Below are 21,523 nucleotides of genomic sequence, written 5' to 3'. Positions count from 1 at the left end.
TGAAACCTAATGTTTTAAAGATTTAATATCAGAAACATTACACTGAATATTTGTGTTTTTGATGTTTTATTAACGGATCTTTCAGCTGAAGTCCATCTTTCAGCATCTTTAAAAATGAGTGACATGCATGAAAATATTCGACAATAAATTAAAAACTTGAAGAAGTAAATTTGTTTTGACACCTGAAAATGTTTAACCTTTTAAAAGTGAAAAAGCTGAATGATTCCTGATTGGACAGCCTGAGACTGAAGTCCTCTTTACATGTTCTTGGATGTGATTGGCTGCTCTCTGCTCAGTAAACATGAGGACAAACAACTTACAGGAAAAAGTTTATTTCAGATGTCTTCAGTCACCTCAGTGATCCACGAGTGATAATCTGAGATTAGGGAGAAGATGGCCGGTTTTTCTGTGTCACAGCGCCGGCTGCCCCATGTGACCACGCCAAACAGGAAGTAGGCCCCACGCTTCCGACACAACAGAGGAGCTCCAGAGTCACCCTGCAGAGAGACAGGAAGGGACACTTTAACCTCTCCTGGTTTGTTCCTGATAAAGATGGCAGGTGGTCGTTATCTACCAGCTGCTATATATGGATGACCTGTCTAGACAGCTAAACCAGTGTAGAACTGGATGTATGGTGAGAGAGATCAATCACTTGGTGTATGCTGACGATCTGGTCATTATGTCTCCCTCTAGTGTTGGTATGCAGCAATTGCTTAGAATCTGTTCCTGCTACAGTGTGCAGTATGATATCATGTTTAACTCTAAAAAGAGATATCATCCTCCTTGGTTTTCACAATTAATTGTGAAAACCAAGGAGGATGATAAGTCATACTTTCCTTTTGTTCTAGCGGACCAAGTGCTTGGAGAGAGAACAAATTCAGATATCTTGGCCACATAATCAGAGATGATTTATGTGATGATGACATCCAGCATCCGTGCTGCAAACTCTATGCACAAGCCAACATGCTTGCACGAAAGTTCAATAAGTGTACTGATGATGTCAAGATATCTTTGTTTAGGTCATATTGTACTTCATTGTATACTGCACACCTGTGGTGGCATATAATGATGCATTCAGGATTGTACTTAGACATCCAAGATGGACAAGTGCAAGACGTGTGTGTAAGCAGTAATGTGCCGACTTTTCATGTTGTTCTTAGAAAGTTTATTAACAGTTTCATGTGTTGACTTTTTTTTTTATTGTATTGTCTGTGTTTTTGTATGTATTTTATATGGACTTAAGTCTGGAATAAATGTTATCTATCTATCTATCTATCTATCTATCTATCTATCTATCTATCTATCTCTCTCTCTCAATTTAATAATTTTCATAATCAGTTGTTTCATTTTTTTTCTACTGAACTGAATATTTTGCATTCATCTGTTTGGACAAAACGAGTCAACTTGGACCTTGTCAAATCAAGTTAAATCAAATCCAACTTAATAGTCACTAAGTAGTACATTACAGCAATAGTGCGCACAGAGTGAGACAGCGTTTCTCTCTTGGGGTCCTGTGCAAATACTTCATCACATATTATCCCATATAGCAATCACACATTATCACAATCAACGCCAACGCCCCCCCCGCCTCCCCCTACTAACCCTAACGCACACATCCCTAAGACACATTAGCCATGGCTGTATAATAAATAAGTGTAAGTTTAGAAACCTAACAGCTTGTGGAAGAAAGCTGTTGGTCATTCTGGTGGTTCTGCTTCTCAAGCTTCTGTACCTCTTGCCTGATGGCAGCAGTTCTCTGTACTTATGAAGCGGTGTGAGGGTTCCCCAACAATGGTCTATAAAACATTCTGAGCTTCTTAACACGATAATTTAAATTAAATGATTGGAAGTTGTAACACTCACCATGCAGGAGGTGGAGCCTGCAGGATGTGAACAGATATGGGAGTCACTGATGAGACTGCTGCCCCATTTATCTCTGCAGGTAGTCTGGTTGACCAGGGTCAGCTGAGCCTGGTGCATCCGGTCCGGATCAACATCAGCTACACCAGAAATGACATGAGACCATTTGAACACTCAAACAGTGAGGATTGAGTTTCTGTCCACTGCTGGAACATGTGTGTTCATTTGAGGTAACCTGCTGCGCTCATGGATCCCCAACCGGTGGTGACACATGACCAGCTAGCGTCCAGCTCCTCGTCCTCATCAGGGACGCAAACTGGGGACACGTTTGAGTCTGGAGACACAAACAGAGGACAGTTTCAAGAAGACAAACATACAAGTACTGGTCAGGTTCAGACATGTTCAGGTGTGCTTGTACTGAATCTGGCGGGAACGCTGAGGCGGAGCAGCGACAGGTCACATGACGGGGGGAAACTGTCATCCTGTGGCGGGTTGAAGACTTTGTCCACTGGGATCATTTGAGGCGACGAAAACCGAAGGTCATGAACTCCCAAAACCACCATGTCCTCCTTCCTGCAGAGACGAGAATACTGCAGTAACTGTAGTAGTAGTTCTGAATACAGTAGTACCACCCAGTGGTGGTGGTAGTACTAGCAGCAGTAGTAGTAGCCGGGACATAACGACTAAAAAAGTGCTATAGAAGTACAGTCCATTTACCATTTACCATTTAGTACTATCAATAGCAGTAGTAGTACTAGTAATAGCAGTACTTCCAGTAGTAGTAGTAGTAGTAGTAGTACTGGCAGTACCTGACGTTGCAGTGGTGTGCAGTGAGCACCCAGCGGCGGTGGATCAGGGTCCCGCTGCAGTAATGGCGCCCGTTGTGCTGCACGCTGACCTGCCAGGACCAGAAGAAGGGGCAGGACTCCGTCACATTCCCCACAGACACCTCACCATCCTGGGACACTGAGAGACCAGCAAGGCCTGGGTGTCGCTCACAGCTGGAACTCTGCTGCTTACCACACCTGTCCTCTGTGACCCAGGTGAACACATACAGTCATACAGGGTGGACAAAATAACAGGAACACTTGTTTTTTTTCTGCAGATATCATATGCAGCTCCTTTCAATGAAGTGTTGAAGGTTTGTACTTTCCTGATGAAGCTGACCCACCTTCAGTGGTGATGTCATCTGTGTTTGTGATGTTCTGATCATCTGCAAAAACCAAAGCAACATGTCCAAAACATGCAACAACTGTTTAGATTCATCACAAAGTGTGTATAACATACTCATAGTGTCAGAGATCCACTTGGTGTGCTGCTGGATTTTGGTGTAGACCCCTGGTCTTCTGGCTCGCCCACAACCGACCCCCCAACTCACCAGACCTGCCAGCTCATACCTGCTGCCAGTGAAGCAGGACAGAGGACCTCCAGAGTCCCCCTGAGACAGATACAATCATACAGCTAGTTAGCATATTCTGATCCAATCAGAAACATGGATGCATTTTAATACTATGAGACTCTGATCACATGATACCAGGACCTAACCCTAACCCATGAAACAAAGAGAGACATATGACAGAGTGATAGACACTGTTGATGAAGACAGAAAAACAAAGAAGAAAGCAGACTCTGTGACAAAGATCAGCCAGCTTGGCAGAAAAGACAAGATGACAAAGAGACAACAGGGAGGAAAACAGGATGAGGTTCAGACAGCATGTTCTGACTGCTTTAAAACACATCAGAAACCAGATCCAGGTCTCACCTGGCAGGCGTCGACTCCTCCTACATCCTTCCCGGCACAAAACATGGAGGGCCTCATCCTGCCGACATAGTACCGGTTACAGACATCAGGAGGCAGCAGAGTGACGTTCACTTCCTGCAGTCTGTGAACTCTAGGCCCGTCTGAGGACACAGAGACAACGTCAGCCTCCAGAAGCTCTGCGGCTGGTAGAAAGGAGAAGACGCGTCCTCACTCTCTCGGGTGGAGCCCCATCCAGTGACGGTGCACTTCGTGAAGAGCGGCAGCGGACTCATCCAGACGTCGATGGGTCTGACGAACTGGTTGAAGACGAGCGCCTGTTGCAGCTTCAGCAGGGCCACGTCGCTCTCTTTGCTGCGAGTGTTGTAGCCGTGATGGCTGACGATGAGCGAGACGCCGACCAGCTGATGACAAACCGTCAGTTTTACTCCAAACCTTAGTAACTTTTCTTACTCCTAAAAATTCCCTTTGCACAGCTTCTTTCATTGAAAGTATTTTCATTAAATTAAATCACTATTTTATGATCCAGGAGAACATTTTATTGACTGAGTATTTGTGTTTGAAATAAACACAGGTCAAACCTGTTTATACATAAATGTGTATCAGCTGCACAGAAATGATCAAATGATGCATCTTATTTCCATTTTTGTATATTCTGGGTCCCCTAACCCTAACCCATGTCTGAGTGAAATGTGTGTGGTGTTTTTACTGCTCTCAAATATAAAAGTGGGTCAAATTTGGTCCTGAACAGTATGTAAGGGTTAAAAATTAAACAGCTGCTGAAAATGTAAAACATTATGATTTCTGGGAGGCAGGTGTGGATCAGCTGTGTTCAGCCAATCAGCAACTAGTACAGAAAACACTGTCACAAAATGCTTGACAGTAAAAGATCAAAGAAACAAAGAGAAAAATGTGAATTTGAAGCTGTCTGCATGATCCAACCACAGCTGTTTAATACTTAGTGGACCAGCTGATATGAATATTCACAATGTTCTGCTTTGATCAATAAATAAAGTTTTATTCCTGTCAGACAGAAAAGGTTCATCTTTAAATGATTAAATCTGTTTTAAACAATAGATGAAAACTTCATGATGATTTTATCAGTTTTACATTTTCCTGCTTTGAGAGTTTTAAACCGAGTCTGTAATGAAATGTAAAATATAAAGTAAAGGGTTTTTTAATCCATTGTGAACAAACTAATGAAAGAAGCTTTAGTGTTTCTGACCTGCTGTCCAGCTTCATCTGGATTATCCAGGTCATGTTTTCCAGCCAAAACCGTCCAGGACGAAGCTTTGTTGTACCTGCAGACAGATGATGTCATCAGCTCTGCACCAATCAGAAGCCAGCCTCAGAGGAGCGCTAACACAACCAGCCTCTAACCAAACCATGATGTCTCCCTGACTCCAACCAGACCTGAAGCACAGTCAGGTTCTGGGCTGGTTCTGCTGCAGACACTCGCTAATAGCTGACGAGAAGGAAAACTGCTCAAAGGGAAAATAAGTCATTAAAAAAATAAATGAAACTAGTTTTAAGTTTGAGCAGCAGTTTCCGTGTGACCCTCTCAGAGGGAGTCCTGGTCTACCTGAGCAGGTGAGGTGACCTCTGACCTTTTGAAGCAGTGAGCAGCAGAGACGACCCACAGCGGACTGATGATGGCTCCTCCGCAGGCCGGCATGGAGGCGAAGCGCAGAGAAACCTGCCAGGGCCACGAGTGAGCCCAGGCCTCCTGACCCCCGATGATCCGGGTCTCCACCTCCTGCTCCGGATTGAAGGCCCGGACCCCCGCCAGCTCTGAAACACAGGCAGGGTCTTTAGAACAGACTCAAACCTGAATGTGAAGTATATATGAAACATTAAAGGATTTATAAGATCTGGTCTCTGAAAATATAACAGAGGCCGCTGCAGCTGATTCAGAGTCCACACTGAGACCAGGACCACATGACCAGGTCATTTTGGTCTGCTGTGCGTTATAATACAGGACGAGCAGGACTTATATACATATGCATGAACACAGCCCAAAACATAAAAAATGAAGCCAAAAATGACCTTTGTGAGACAAAAAGGGTTAAAAGCTGCTCTGTTACGAAGCAATCTGGAACAGGTCTCAGTTCTTTACATTTATTAAATCAAATGATTAATTTCTTAACCTGAACTTTGCATTGTTTTAACCAATATTTTAGTTGTACAACAGACAGAACAACAAGCATGACAGCAATGGTAAGTAGTAAATCAAATATACAGAATGAGAGAATGAGATGGATGTTTTAGGATGTTCATAGTTTAGAAATTAAGACTGAATCTCAGGCGATGAAACAAAATCAATACAAGGTGCGAGTATGTGTATGCTATTCTTATATTTTATACTCAGCTTATTTTGTTGAATTTCTGGCTATATAAATATGCTTTAATATTAAATATATGAAGTTTATGTACTTACCCCTGAATCCAAAGAGTCTTGAGAACGTCTGATTGTTCTGCGTCTGATTCGAGTTTCCATCTGAAGAGAGAATCACATTTCATTCCTTCACCTCAAACTGATCCAATAAATAAATAAATAAATAAATAAATAAATAAATAACTTTGATAATTAGATTGATTCTTTATTTATGACACCAGGCTTAATTGATCCTGCTGGAAGGTGAAGAACTGCATTGATTAGTTGATCAGAGAATAAATAATAATTTAAGAGGTTTCCACAGACTGACAGTCAGCTGATTCTTCTGAGATCAGAAAAGTCTCCATCACACATTTTACAGACTAATGTATAAATTACTTTATATTAAGATATTATTGTTTGATTCATTACTTTGATGGTGTCAGAGTTCATGATGACTGAGATATGATGTATGGATATGTGTGGGTGAAGGTCTCCCCCTGCTGGCCTTTAATATGTATTGCATCTGTGGTGGGGAGACCCTGACCCAGAGACCCTAACCCAGAGACCCTCACCCAGAGACCCTGACCCAGAGACCCTCACCCAGAGACCCTCACCCAGAGACCCTCACCCAGAGACCCTGACCCTGAGACCCTAACCCTGAGACCGTAACCCAGAGACCCTAACCCAGAGACCCTAACCCTCCCCCTGCTGGCCTTTAATATGTATTGCATCTGTGGTGGGGAGACCCTAACCCAGAGACCCTGACCCTCCCCCTGCTGGCCTTTAATATGTATTGCATCTGTGGTGGGGAGACCCTAACCCAGAGACCCTAACCCAGAGACCCTAACCCTCCCCCTGCTGGCCTTTAATATGTATTGCATCTGTGGTGGGGAGACCCTAACCCAGAGACCCTAACCCTCCCCCTGCTGGCCTTTAATATGTATTGCATCTGTGGTGGGGAGGTGGGAATAAATGAATGAGTAACTGGAGACAGGTGTGTTGAACTCATGATGAGAAGGAGAGATCAGTGATGAGCTCTTTGTTATTTAGTAAAGACAAACTTTCACTTTGTGTTTCTGATACTGAACCATTCTAACCCTGAGACCCTAACCCAGAGACCCTCACCCAGAGACTCTAACCCAGAGACTCTAACCCAGAGACCCTAACCCTGAGACCCTAACCCTGAGACCCTAACCCTGAGTCAGAAACCACTGACAGAGGCAACACTCTATATTCCTTTACAATCAGATAAAACATTAAAACATTTCTCTGATAACAACACAAACATGAGGAAGCATGTTTCTCACCACCGGAGTGAAGCAGACACACTGACAGCAGACACAAACACAGCAGCATGGCAGGTTAGGGTCCCACGAAACACCTCAAACCAGCAATAAAGTTTGATCCACAAGCAGCAGGTTGGTCAGCTGACTGATTAGAAGCAGCTGATTGGTCAGCTGACTGATTAGAAACAGCTGACTGATTAGAAGCAGCTGATTGGCTGCTGAGGCTCAACCAGCTGATTCTGCTGGGAATAATTATCAGTCTGTCATATTAACGTTAAATTCTGCTGTATATATATTTATATAGTTCCTACATGCCCATCATGCCCATCATCAGGATATATGTAGAATATAGAATATAGAAATGTCTTTGGGTCAAAGACGTAAAAGGTTTTCAAAGTTCCCTAAAAGGCTTTTTATGTTCATTGGAGCGTCACCTTTGGTCTTATATTAATTATACTGAAGAAAGAAACCAGTAATTCATTTTTATTATGATAAATAAGAATATATCGTCATTCAGTGTAACACTAATTGTTGTTTTATGTCCATTTATCACAATCATGATTCTATATTTATGTTCAGACTGTCAGAAACATTATTTCATTTTAACGCCACACATTTGATGCGTCATTGGTACAACTCTAAATGTGTTGAAGGTCTTTAAACATTTACTGCCTTGCACTGAATTTTGTTTAGATGTTTAGAAATACCTTTTACAACCTTTAAGATTTGTTTTTGTCTGTGAGTCAAAAAAGACAAATTACTGTATTTAAATATAAAATATTGGTGTTACGCTGTATGACAATATTACGTTACACTGAATGACATATATCAAATGGCCCAAAGATACTGATTAAATGTGATTCCTTTAGCAACAACAATAATGATCCTATAAACAATGTTTAACACTGAAGGACGGATCTCAGACATGAACACATTTATCAGGCAGTTCCTTGGCTACCTATATAAAGTTATTATATATAAAGACATTATCATTAATTATCATATTTAATATAGATTTTTTGGACCATGGGTTACAAGCGGGTGGAAAAGTGAAATGATCAGATATTACAGAGATGCAGTCACCTGACCTCGTGGACAGAGATGAAGTCACCTGACCTCGTGGGCAGAGATGAGGTCACCTGACCTCGTGGGCAGAGATGAGGTCACCTGACCTCGTGGACAGAGATGAGGTCACCTGACCTCGTGGGCAGAGGTGCGGTCACCTGACCTCGTGGACAGAGGGTCCTCTCAGGGTCCTTTTCATGTCACACAGTCACATGATCAGCTTTAAAATGGCTTTTTACCCATTGTTACACTGAATGACATTGAAGTTATTCATGTTTTTAAATATATTAAATAACATAAAATAAGTTGCCCATTATTCTATATAGTGTTGCAAACACTTACATAATCATGCCATGAGGGTCAATTTATATATTAGATGATTTTCTACATTTTAAAAACTATTTTGTCAGAATTTAACTCGGGACAGTTACACTGAATGATGTTTTGACACTTTAGAGCTCAGTAAGTCCCTTAATTTAATACTTTGACACAAACATAGAAGGGTAAGGGTTGAGTGTTTAAATATTATATTTATAAATGTTTATCTTTTTATTTTAAATGAATACATTTACACGTCTCGTCTTTGACCCCTTTAACAGTTTAATTAAGATGACTGTTTTCTTTTCTTCTTCTTCCTTTTTATGCCGGAAGTTAGAGCTCATGGAGGAAGGTGAGCTGAAGGTGCAGTGACCACATTCAGCCACTAAGTGTCGCACTTTAACACCAAATCAAACCTGCACTGAACTACCAGAGAGGGCAGTGTGGCCCAGGAGGTGTGTTCACTGCTGCTGTAGTACTGATACAGATACAGTACTACAGTACTACAGTACTGATACAGATACAGTACTACAGTAGTACTACAGTAGTACTACAGTAGTACTATAGTAGTACCACAGTAAACATGTCTGAGTACAGCAGGGAGGTGCTGCAGGCGACCAGCTGTCTGTGCAGCAGCAGAGGATCCATGCAGCTGCAGCAGCTGTGGCGGGAGCTGCAGCTGTGCTCCAACATCAGCCAACAGGAGTTCAGCTACATAGTCCAGGAGTGTCCCCGCTTCCTGCTGGTCCGCGGCCGGGCGGGGGACGGCGGAGGGCGGCTGGAGGACTGCACGGTGGTGGCCAAAACGTCCCTGCGGCTGTGCAGGAGGTACGGCAAGGAGTCGTGCGCGGACTGCCAGCAGCTGCATCTCTGCAAGTACTTCATCTACGGAACCTGCAGGTTCGGCAAAGGCAGGTGAGCCGCACGCACGCGCTCAGGTGTGTCGCAGTAAGTCGTGGCTGGACTGAAGCTCACGTGCTAACAATCAGTAGCTGTTTTTATGTTTTCTCTGCTCAGTTTCACCCGGACTATTTAACGTGTGGCGCACTGATACTGCACTTCCTCAAGCAGTGATGAGGCAAAACGAAACTTAAGGAAAAGTAAAGTTAAAGTAAGATCAATAATTTAATAATCGCTTATTGATTAAAAATGATTCATCAAATGTCCCAAACACAAACAGCTGATCAGACGTCACAGTGACGTCACATTTTCTACTTTATTGTGTTTGAGCTGTTTGGATTTACTGAGAAATGAAACTTAACTTCATTATTTATACACTTCAACCACCTGTCACTGGTGTGTGACGTATAATTATCTGTTTTAGTGTTATGTGCCTACACACCAGTGTTGGACGTGTAATTAATTATAGTAACTGAGTTACATCAATGTCAAAGTAATTAATTACCAGGAAAAGTAGTTACTTTCAAATATGTAAAATGACTTGGCTACAACAACACGGTCAAAATTAAATTATGCTGAAGAAATGTACTAAAAAGAAGTAAATAATACAGTTGTACATGTAGATGTGCAGAGATTGAATTTTATTCCTCAGAAAGCAAAAACAATATAAACTTCTCTTCATATAAATATGAAAAATTGTACTGGAAATGAATAAATAAATAAAAAGGCCCGGTGAGGGGGGGGGGGGGGCAACACAGAGCTATCAGGACGCTTTGCTCCCACACGCACTGCATTGATACACACACACACACATTTGTGGTTAGGGAGAGAGAGAGACAGAGAGACAGAGAGAGAGAGAGAGAGAGAGACAGAGAGAGAGACACAGAGAGAGAGAGAGAGAGAGACAGAGAGAGACAGAGAGAGAGACACAGAGAGAGAGAGAGAGAGAGACACAGAGAGAGAGACACAGAGAGAGAGAGAGAGACAGAGAGAGAGAGACAGAGAGAGAGAGAGACAGAGAAAGAGAGAGAGAGAGACAGAGAGAGACAGAGAGAGAGAGAGACACAGAGAGAGAGACACAGAGAGAGAGAGACAGAGAGAGAGAGAGACAGAGAGAGAGAGACAGAGAGAGAGAGAGACAGAGAAAGAGAGAGAGAGAGACAGAGAGAGACAGAGAGAGAGACACAGAGAGAGAGAGAGAGAGAGACACAGAGAGAGACAGAGAGAGAGAGAGACACAGAGAGAGAGACACAGAGAGAGAGAGACACAGAGAGAGAGAGACAGAGAGAGAGAGAGAGACAGAGAAAGAGAGAGACAGAGAAAGAGAGAAGTGCCTGTTCAGGTGAAAACTGCTTCAATGACGTCTGAAGAAGTAACGTCGCATTAGTGACGGTAACGGCGTCGTAACGGTAACGGCGTCGTAACGGGGGAATTAATTTGATTACTCGTAAAAGTAACGCCGTTCATTATTAACATTGTTATTTCCATCACTGTTACACACACACACACATACAGGAGTTAAGTTGAGGTACTCTAATTGGCTTGGATGGGGGGGGGGGGCATCTGGATGATTGGGTTAGGATACAGATCTAGACTGACCCCTGAAAGGGTTCGGCTCAGTGTGGGTCTAACATGTTCTCTGTGCTTTCAGGAAACCTTGTAAATTCTCTCACGACATTCGCTCTGATCATAACTATCGGTTACTGCGAGAGTGCACGCTGCACCAGCTGCACGAGGACCAGCTGTTCCTGCTGCTGCTGCAGAACGACCCCGCCCTGCTGCCAGAGGTAACACACCTGAGACACACCTGAGACACACTTGAGACAACTAAGACACACCTGAGACACACCTGACACATCCAAGACTCACCTGAGTCACCTAAGACACACCTGAGACACACCTGAGTCCCCTAAGACACACCTGAGTCACCTGAGACACACCTGAGACACACCTGAGACACACCTGACACATCCAAGACTCACCTGAGTCACCTAAGACACACCTGAGTCCCCTAAGACACACCTGAGACACACCTGAGACACACCTGACACATCCAAGACTCACCTGAGTCACCTAAGACACACCTGAGTCACCTGAGACACACCTGAGACACACCTAAGACACACCTAAGACACACCTGAGACACACCTGAGTCCCCTAAGACACACCTGAGTCACCTGAGACACACCTGAGACACACCTGAGACACACCTGAGTCCCCTAAGACACACCTGAGACACACCTGAGTCCCCTAAGACACACCTGAGTCACCTGAGACACACCTGAGACACACCTGAGTCCCCTAAGACACACCTGAGTCACCTGAGACACACCTGAGACACACCTGAGACACACCTGGGACACACTTGACACACTTGACACACTTGACACACCTGAGACTCACCTGAGACACACCTGAGACAACTAAGACACACCTGACACATCCAAGACTCACCTGAGTCACCTAAGACACACCTGAGTCCCCTAAGACACACCTGAGTCACCTGAGACACACCTGACACATCCAAGACTCACCTGAGTCACCTAAGACACACCTGAGACACACCTGAGTCCCCTAAGACACACCTGAGTCACCTGAGACACACCTGAGTCACCTGAGACACACCTGAGACACACCTGAGACACACCTGGGACACACTTGACACACTTGACACACCTGAGACTCACCTGAGACTCACCTGACATACCTGACACTCACCTAAGTCACCTGACTCTTCTTCTCTCAGGTGTGTTCACACTATAACAAAGGTAGCGGTCCTGATGGCTCCTGCAGTTTTTCGGACACCTGTACCAAGGTGCATCTATGTCAGCACCTGGTTCAGGGCGACTGTCTCTTTGGACCGAAGTGCAAACGTCTTCACGCCATCGATGAACGCCGCCGCCGCCTGCTGGAGGAGCGTGGCCTGAGCAGTGACATCATTCATGACCTACCAATCATCTACAGGAACCTGCACCACCTGACTATCGCCTCCCAATCAGGTGACAACAAGCTCCGCCTCCTTCAATATGACATCAAAGCAGGTTGTAGACCAGCTGTGAAATATGGCATCTGAGCTCTTAAATGTGATAAGAGGTTTTTTTAAGATTGATCAGTAAAATTAAGAAACAGTAAAAATTTGGCTGACTCTCTGACAGGAAGTGGCAGTGACTCTCTGACAGGAAGCGGCGGTGACTCTCTGACAGGAAGTGGCGGTGACTCAGGCTTTAAAGCTCGGACAGAAGAAATGAACATCTGTCTGCACTTCATCCGTCACAGCTGCAAATTCCAGGGTGAGTTCACTTCATTACTTCCTTACTGCAGGGTTAGGGTTAACTGATAGATTACTGATAGATTACTGATAGATTACTGATCACACTGATAGATTACTGATAGATTACTGATTTTAAGGATCTATAGCACATGGCGTGAAGTGTGTGGTGTACGTACATTTAGGGCGTGTCCAAATTCTTTTTAAAGATTTTTTAGACACCTTTTATTAGAGTCCATGAATCAGCAGGTCAGATCTGGTTCAGGGTCACCAGGCGGATTATTGGTCAATAATCAATAATCCAAAGTTAACGTTTTAAAGTTTTCTGTTATTGAACATGAAACATTTTTATGTAAGTCTGATTCAAATTCAAATCAAATCGCCCCCCCTCCACAGATCGATGCCTGTCTGTCCACTTCCTGCTGCCGTATAAGTGGGAGGAGTTTGACGGGGTCACATGGGAGCTGCTGCCGGACATGGAGGACATTGAGCGAGCTTTCTGTGACCCGGCTCAAACCCAGAGGTCAGGGGTCAAAGGGTGGGGTCAGGGGTCAGGGGTTAGCGGTGAGGCAGTGACCGAAACAATTCTTCTTCCTTGCTTGCAGCGATGGCGCTCAGCCCGTCAACTTCCTGTCAATGACTCGGTGGTCGCGGCCCGTCCGGCGTCTATCCACCGTTTCCTCGGTAACGAAGCCGCCACACTACATCCTGACCACAGAGTGGCGCTGGTACTACCGGGGGGACGGGGGCCGCTGGCTGGAGTACGGACAGCCGGTGAGATCAGCTGTTTCAGTGAAATCAGCAGTTACTGACTAGAGGTTAAAGGTCAGAGCAACATTATGACCTCTGACCTCTGTGAGTGTTTCAGGATGAGAAGCAGCGCTGCACCTCAGAGAGTTCGGCCAGTCTGGAGCAAGTCTACCTGACCGACAGCAGAACCCAGGTCCCCGTGGTCAAAGGTCAGCGGCACTACGTCATCAGCTTCACAGGTTAGTGCAGCGGGTCCCAACCTAGGGCTGGGCCCCTCCAACATAGGGCTGGGCCCCTCCAACATAGGGCTGGGCCCCTCCAACATAGGGCTGGGCCCCTCCAACATAGGGCTGGGGCCCTCCAACATAGGGCTGGGCCCCTCCAACATAGGGCTGGGGCCCTCCAACATAGGGCTGGGCCCCTCCAACATAGGGCTGGGCCCCTCCAACATAGGGCAGGGCCCCTCCAACATAGGGCTGGGCCCCTCCAACATAGGGCTGGGCCCCTCCAACCTAGGGCTGGGCCCCTCCAACGTAGGGCTGGGCCCCTCCAACGTAGGGCTGGGGCCCTCCAACCTAGGGCTGGGCCCCTCCAACCTAGGGCTGGGCCCCTCTAACCTAGGGCTGGGCCCCTCCAACCTAGGGCTGGGCCCCTCCAACCTAGGGCTGGGCCCCTCCAACATAGGGCTAGGCCCCTCCAACATAGGGCTGGGCCCCTCCAACATAGGGCTGGGCCCCTCCAACATAGGGCTGGGCCCCTCCAACCTAGTGCTGGGGCCCTCCAACATAGGGCTGGGCCCCTCCAACATAGGGCTGGGCCCCTCCAACATAGGGCTGGGCCCCTCCAACATAGGGCTGGGCCCCTCCAACATAGGGCTGGGCCCCTCCAACATAGGGCTGGGCCCCTCCAACATAGGGCTGGGCCCCTCCAACCTAGTGCTGGGGCCCTCCAACATAGGGCTGGCCCCTCCAACCTAGGGCTGGCCCCTCTAACATAGGGCTGGGCCCCTCTAACATAGGGCTGGGCCCCTCCAACATAGGGCTGGGGCCCTCCAACCTAGGGCTGGCCCCTCTAACCTAGGGCTGGGGCCCTCCAACATAGGGCTAGGCCCCTCCAACATAGGGCTGGGCCCCTCCAACCTAGGGCTGGCCCCTCTAACATAGGGCTGGGCCCCTCCAACATAGGGCTGGGCCCCTCCAACATAGGGCTAGGCCCCTCCAACATAGGGCTGGGCCCCTCCAACCTAGGGCTGGGGCCCTCCAACATAGGGCTGGGCCCCTCCAACATAGGGCTGGGGCCCTCTAACATAGGGCTAGGCCCCTCCAACATAGGGCTGGCCCCTCCAACCTAGGGCTGGGGCCCTCCAACATAGGGCTGGCCCCTCCAACCTAGGGCTGGGGCCCCAGTTCAGTCTTTGGACTTTTTCTCTAATATTGGAACATTTGAACATTTATTTAAATGAATGTGTGTGTGTGTGTGTGTGTGTGTGTGTGTGTGTGTGTGTGTGTGTGTGTGTGTGTGTGTGTCTTCTTCTGTGGTGTTATTGCAGACATGTATCAGAGGAACCTCAAACACAACACCAAGAGACGAGTTCGCCGTCGTCCTCGATTCGTTTCAGCAGCCGAAGTAACGAATCAGACGGTCCGGACGAACTGATCAATACGAACTGTAAAAATGTTTTTAACGTGTTTAATTTAATTAAATTCTGTATTTTGTGACACGAGGCTGGGATGATCTGGATGGTTTATGTTTATTGAGCTTAAAGCGTTTTTTAAATATTAAATGATAAAATAGAACTTTATATTTTCTGTAAAGATGTATTTTATTTTTTTAAAGCAGTTTTTATTCAGAGTGTAAAAGTAACAGGAACTAGATCATTTTATTACAAAATAAATGTAATTAAATAAGTTACTGATAAAAAGTTTAATTATATGATTTAAAATATTAATTTTGTTTTGCATGTTTCTGATTAGTTCTGTTTGAATTAAATAATTAAACAACCCAGAGAACCAGAGAACATGTTACTGAACACATATATTACTGTTTTTTGTTGTTTTTTTTAAGTATATGTTTTCAGGCCCTTTGCCTTCAATGTGCGGGCCAGCAGAGAGAGACAGGAAACTGGAGGCAGAGGGGGGGGGATTCGAACCGGGGGTCGCCTGCAGCGAGGACTGTAGCCTCAACACATGGGGCGGTGCTCTACTCATATATTACTGTTTTTAATTCTTTTAAATCAACGTCTAAATAAATCATGACGTGGACTTAAATGGAGTAAACCTCTTTATTCATCAAATATCTTTATTTTATGTTCCAACATCTACATGAACTAATGATAAATGTTGTTTTATAAGAAGTTATAAGAAGATATATATATATATATGTTAAGATTTATTTTTGGGCCTTTTTGCCTTTATTTATTTAGTATCTGGCAGAGATGCTGACAGGAAACAGGAAACAGGAAGTGAGAGGAACGACCTGCAGCAAAGGTTCTTGACTGACGCCTTTTATCAGCAGGAGAGCGACAGCGTGTTGCCGCCACGCTAGGAAAAAAAAACGGATCAGTTTCTCGTTAACGTTAACGTGATAGTTTCACGTTAACGTTAACGTGATAGTTTCACGTTAACGTTAACGTGATAGTTTCACGTAAACGTTAACGTGATAGTTTCACGTTAACGTTAACGTGATAGTTTCACGTTAACGTTAACGTGATAGTTTCTCGTTATAACATAAAACTTTTCATGTTATAACGTGATCACATAAATGTTGAGGAAACGCTGTGTGGAGGACGGATGTGGCTCATTTACAGGAGGGTAAGGGGTTAGGGTTTAGGGTTTAGGGGTTAGGGGTTAGGGTTGAGTCCTGCATCTTGCTCTGGTTGAGGCAGATTGTGTTTTTGAATGTGGTGGATGATATATTGATAACAGCGGGGTCTCCATGTTTTGGTGATCAGGGTTAGGGTTTAGGGTTATGGGTTTAGGGGTTAGGGTTAGGGTTGAGTCCTTGAGTTTTGGTGATCAGGGTTAGGGGACGAGCCGCGGTCATATCGTATATTTGGCTTTTGGAGGATTGGAGGCGATTTTTGTGCATTAAGATGTTTCTGAGGAAATAGTGTTAGAGAAGCTCCGTTAACAAACACACCTACACAGCCAGCATCTCTTTGACCCGAACCCTAACCCCTAAACCCGAACCCTAACCCTAACCCTAACCCGTTTAATAGAGTAATAAAATAAATATTGTTTTAATGTGAAACTATTGAAATGTTCATAACTTCCTGTTGCAGCTTCAAAGTTAACGACAGCGACTCGAAGTGAGGAGCAACGTCTCCGGCTCGTAGCATGTGATGCAAAACATTAAAAATAACATCATTATAACAAGGACACGCCCCCTAACCCCATAACCCCCCCCATCCCCCACTAACCCCCCCAAATCCCCCAACCCCACTAACCCCCTAACCCCCCCCCCATCCCCCACTAACCCCCCCAAATCCCCCAACCCCACTAACCCCATAACCCCCCCCCCCCCAGATCAATGACAATCTATAATACGGATGCCACCTCCGCCTGTTATAAAGAAAGTATCGTTAACGTTAACGTGAAACTGATCCGATGTTTTCTGGTGTGGCAGCAACACGCTTCCGGGGGGGAGGGGGGGGGGGGGGGTTGGGTTGGGGGGGGGCATGAAGAACCACCTGCGTGTTTTTATTCAATGAAATTATTGATAAATGCATCGATTACATATCTTTATAATTAATAAAGTGTATGTAAATATTAGTACATATAATATTATCGGCCGATATATCGTAATCTTTTTATATCGGTACCGTTTAGGCTCTGGTAATAACTTACTTAACCCTGCCTGTTAGTGTCTGTGCTATAGTATGCTAACTGTTCAATGCTAACATCAGCTAACTGTTTAGCACTATAATGTTCAAATATACTTACATAATTATTTATAAAGTTAAATTTTTATTTATGAAATCTAAAGCTCAAAGCTAAACAGCTAATATGCTAAATGTTAAATAGCTCTGAGTGTAAATGCCCTCTACAGCCTGCGGGGGGCGCTGCACAGAGCAATCCGCCTTTATCATTTATATCTATGAATATATGAATATGTATATATTTATATATTAATATAATTATATATTATACATTTATAAATTATATACTTATACATTATATAAGGTTCCTCTTCTTTTAAGAGATTAATCAAATGTTTTTGTTTTGTGTGTGTGTGTGTGTGTGTGTGTGTGTGTGTGTGTGTATGTGTGTGTGTGTTACTCTGTGTGTGTGTGTGTGTGTGTGTGTGTGTGTGTGTGTGTGTGTGTGTGTATGTGTGTGTATCTGTGTGTATGTGTATGTGTGTATGTGTGTGTGTGTGTGTGTGTGTGTGTATGTGTGTGTATGTGTGTGTGTGTGTGTGTGTGTGTATGTGTGTCTTGTTTGAATTGTAGATGTGGATCAGCTGACACGGAGCCGCAGCGGCAGGCGGAGCCGGGTTGGACTGGTACCGGGACCGGGTCTGGGTTTCTGGGTGTGAGGAAGACTGCGGACCACGGTCTGGCTCTGGTTCTGGTTCTGCGGGGACTCTCCGCCTCCTCCTTCCCCGCGCAGGGAGCGCGCCGCGCGGCTGCGGGAGAGGCGTGACGAGCCTGAACCGCATCGCCAGGATGGCAGGTAGGTCTGATCTCGCACTGAAGGATCACAGTAAACCGGGTTCTGAAGGATCACAGTAAACCGGGTTCTGAAGGATCACAGTAAACCGGGTTCTGATAGCTCGGCTCGGCTCGGCTCGGCTCGGTGTGTTGAATCATCGGTGGGATGCGGCGGTGCGGGGCTCCGTGTCGGTGTAACAGCTCACAGAGACCGGGGAGGATGCTCCAGAACCGGGCTCGGTGTGATTTGTGGAGGGGGGGGGGGGGGCGGGGGGGGGGGGGTAACGGCGGTAACCGCTGCTTCCTCCCGGGGAGGTTTCAGGGTGATCTGTCCGATAATGGGCGCACTGTGTGCGAGGAGGCCGAGCCGAGCCGAGCCGAGCCAGGCCAACACAGGAACGGCCTGGAACCAGATCGAGCAGGTCCGGAACAAACCTGAGCAGGGTTCCGAGCTGAGAGGGAACATTAATTATTAATATAATATGTAATTTAATATATTATAAAGGAACAGGGTGAACATATCTGACGGAGAAGATGTAAAACATGTCGGTGTAAGAATGAGTCATGAATCAATAATCTGATGATTTTCAGTTTGAATGATTCAAATTTTCTTTTTGTCCGAAACACAAAATATTCCGAATATGAAAAGAGACGTGACAGCAGAGGATGCTTCTGGTTGAGCTTTAAGGATTAATTGATTGATTGACTATTAGTTTGAGATCACGTGACATGAACCAACAATCAGATCGATCAGTTCAATCATTAAATCAGATTATTTGAGAATTATTGGACCCAGTGACAGAGATACTTGTCTATCATGACATTTATATCTATCTATGCACACACACACACACACACACACACATACACACACACACACGCACGCACACTGCCTCAGTGAAATAAGGGTTGGCAAGACGATCAATTCAAAAATATGTTTAAAATAGTTTTAACAGCTGGTTTGTTGAAATGTACATTTTGTATTTTTCTTGGTTTTATGCCATGGTGTGAAACATTGTGTGAAACATTGTGTGACACACATGTTGCTGCTGGTTGGGTTTGAGTTCAGGTTTATTTCCGTGTACAGATTCATGCAGGTTACTGGGCAGCATCTAGACTCTGATACTGTCCTAACCCTAACCCTAACCCAACATCAACTATGACACTCAAAGTTCAGTGAACTTGGTTTTTCTTCTTATTTCAGTTTAGAAAAAAGAACATGATATTATATTTTAAATCCAGTCAAGAAATAATAATTGTAATTTCATTTAACAAATTAACTAATAATTTTGTCTTAAAATGTAAAATGTGTTGAATCATAGAGAAAAGAAAGAAATGACCTCATTATGAAGATGATGATGGTCAATCAATCTTTTATTTATAAATCCCAACAGAGTCATGTGAAGGCTATTTCCACATAGAGCAGGGAGAGAGGAAGGAGAGGAGAGGAGAGAGGAAGGAGAGGAGAGGAGAGAGGAAGGAGAGGAGAGGAGAGAGGAAGGAGAGGAGAGAGAGGAAGGAGGAGAGAGAGAGGAAGGAGAGGAGAGGAGAGAGAGGAAGGAGAGGAGAGGAGAGGAGAGAGGAAGGAGAGGAGAGAGAGAGGAAGGAGAGGAGAGGAGAGAGAGGAAGGAGGAGAGAGAGAGGAAGGAGGAGAGAGAGAGGAAGGAGAGGAGAGAGAGGAAGGAGAGGAGAGGAGAGAGAGGAAGGAGAGAGGAGAGAGAGGAAGGAGAGGAGAGAGGGGAAGGAGGAGAGAGAGGAAGGAGAGGAGAGAGAGGAAGGAGAGGAGAGAGAGGAAGGAGAGGAGAGAGAGGAAGGAGAGGAGAGAGGAAGGAGAGGAGAGAGGAAGGAGAGGAGAGAGAGGGGAAGGAGAGGAGAGGAGAGAGGAAGGAGAGGAGAGAGAGGGGAAGGAGAGGAGAGGAGAGAGGAAGGAGAGGAGAGAGAGGAAGGAGGAGAGAGAGAGGAAGGAGAGGAGAGGAGAGAGAGGAAGGAGAGGAGAGGAGAGAGGAAGGAGAGGAGAGAGAGAGGAAGGAGAGGAGAGGAGAGAGAGGAAGGAGGAGAGAGAGAGGAAGGAGGAGAGAGAGAGGAAGGAGAGGAGAGAGAGGAAGGAGAGGAGAGGAGAGAGAGGAAGGAGAGAGGAGAGAGAGGAAGGAGAGGAGAGAGGGGAAGGAGGAGAGAGAGGAAGGAGAGGAGAGAGAGGAAGGAGGAGAGAGAGAGGAAGGAGAGGAGAGAGAGAGGAAGGAGAGGAGAGGAAGGAGAGAGAGGAAGGAGAGGAGAGAGAGAGGAAGGAGAGGAGAGGAGAGAGAGGAAGGAGAGGAGAGGAGAGAGAGGAAGGAGAGGAGAGAGAGAGGAAGGAGAGGAGAGAGAGGAAGGAGAGGAGAGAGAGAGAGGAAGGAGAGGAGAGGAAGGAGAGGAGAGGAAGGAGAGGAGAGAGAGAGAGGAAGGAGAGGAGAGGAGAGAGAGGAAGGAGAGAGAGGAGAGAGAGGAAGGAGAGGAGAGAGGAAGGAGAGGAAGGAGAGGAAGGAGGGGAGAGAGAGGAAGGAGAGAGGAAGGAGAGGAGAGAGAGGAAGGAGAGAGAGCAAGGAGAGGAGAGAGAGAGAGGAAGGAGGGGAGAGAGGAAGGAGGGGAAGGAGAGGAGAGAGAGGAAGGAGAGAGGAAGGAGAGAGAGGAAGGAGAGAGAGAGAGAGAGGAAGGAGAGGAGATAGAGGAAGGAGAGGAGGAGAGGAGAGAGAGGAAGGAGAGAGGAAGGAGAGAGAGGAAGGAGAGAGAGAGAGGAAGGAGAGGAGAGAGAGGAAGGAGAGGAGGAGAGAGAGGAAGGAGAGGAGAGAGAGAGGAAGGAGAGGAGAGAGAGGAAGGAGAGGAGAGAGAGGAAGGAGAGGAGGAGAGAGAGGAAGGAGAGGAGAGAGAGGAAGGAGAGGAGAGAGAGAGGGAGGAGAGGAGAGAAAGGAAGGAGAGGAGAGAGGAAGGAGAGAGAAGCACATAGAAGGTCCGGGACTGGAATCAGTCATCCGGACGTCTCCAGGCCCAGATTACCTGTGAGACCAGAAAGCACAGACAACTCCGGGGAAGAAGGATAGATGGATGGATAGAGAGAGAGAGGGAGGAGGAGAGAGGATAGATGGATGGATAGAGAGAGAGAGGGAGGAGGAGAGAGGATAGATGGATGGATAGAGAGAGAGGGAGAGGAGGAGAGAGGATAGATGGATGGATAGAGAGAGAGAGGGAGGAGGAGAGAGGATAGATGGATGGATAGAGAGAGAGAGGGAGGAGGAGAGAGGATAGATGGATGGAT

General features: G+C 45.8%; 3 protein-coding genes across 5 annotated transcripts in view; 2 read left to right on the top strand and 1 right to left on the bottom strand.

Moving 5' to 3' along the window:
• Positions 1 to 335: 335 nt before the first annotated feature.
• Positions 336 to 5,570, bottom strand: ovch1 (ovochymase 1). Its single transcript, XM_053313864.1, has 12 exons — positions 5,543 to 5,570; positions 5,227 to 5,410; positions 4,845 to 4,920; positions 3,834 to 4,023; positions 3,623 to 3,762; positions 3,148 to 3,298; positions 3,032 to 3,073; positions 2,670 to 2,892; positions 2,279 to 2,433; positions 2,096 to 2,194; positions 1,864 to 2,000; positions 336 to 497 (listed from the first exon to the last, which is right to left on the bottom strand). Exons 1-12 carry the CDS (start codon positions 5,568 to 5,570, stop codon positions 336 to 338), a joined length of 1,587 nt encoding a protein of 528 aa, XP_053169839.1.
• A 3,552-nt stretch (positions 5,571 to 9,122) lies between these two features.
• Positions 9,123 to 15,547, top strand: parp12b (poly (ADP-ribose) polymerase family, member 12b). Of its 3 annotated transcripts, none has more exons than XM_053344218.1 (8): positions 9,123 to 9,565; positions 11,217 to 11,352; positions 12,312 to 12,564; positions 12,721 to 12,855; positions 13,230 to 13,356; positions 13,439 to 13,607; positions 13,702 to 13,822; positions 15,133 to 15,547. In XM_053344218.1, exons 1-8 carry the CDS (start codon positions 9,249 to 9,251, stop codon positions 15,237 to 15,239), a joined length of 1,365 nt encoding a protein of 454 aa, XP_053200193.1. In that variant the 5' UTR covers positions 9,123 to 9,248; the 3' UTR covers positions 15,240 to 15,547. The 3 variants fall into 3 exon arrangements, with proteins under 3 accessions (XP_053200193.1, XP_053200194.1, XP_053200192.1); XM_053344219.1 differs by having other exon boundaries at positions 9,123 to 9,580; positions 13,702 to 13,792; XM_053344217.1 differs by having other exon boundaries at positions 9,123 to 9,580.
• Positions 15,548 to 18,572: 3,025 nt separating this feature from the next.
• Positions 18,573 to 21,523, top strand: part of si:dkeyp-27e10.3 (UPF0606 protein KIAA1549) — an 18,233-nt gene continuing 15,282 nt past the window's right edge. The window contains exon 1 of the mRNA XM_053313863.1: positions 18,573 to 18,656. Within this exon, the coding sequence (XP_053169838.1) occupies positions 18,573 to 18,656 (84 nt within the window). The remainder of the gene's footprint in view (positions 18,657 to 21,523) is intronic.

Source organism: Scomber japonicus, chromosome 23 (genome assembly GCF_027409825.1).
Source record: "Scomber japonicus isolate fScoJap1 chromosome 23, fScoJap1.pri, whole genome shotgun sequence".
Lineage (NCBI taxonomy): Eukaryota > Metazoa > Chordata > Actinopteri > Scombriformes > Scombridae > Scomber > Scomber japonicus.
This window is presented reverse-complemented; position numbering and strand designations above follow the sequence as displayed.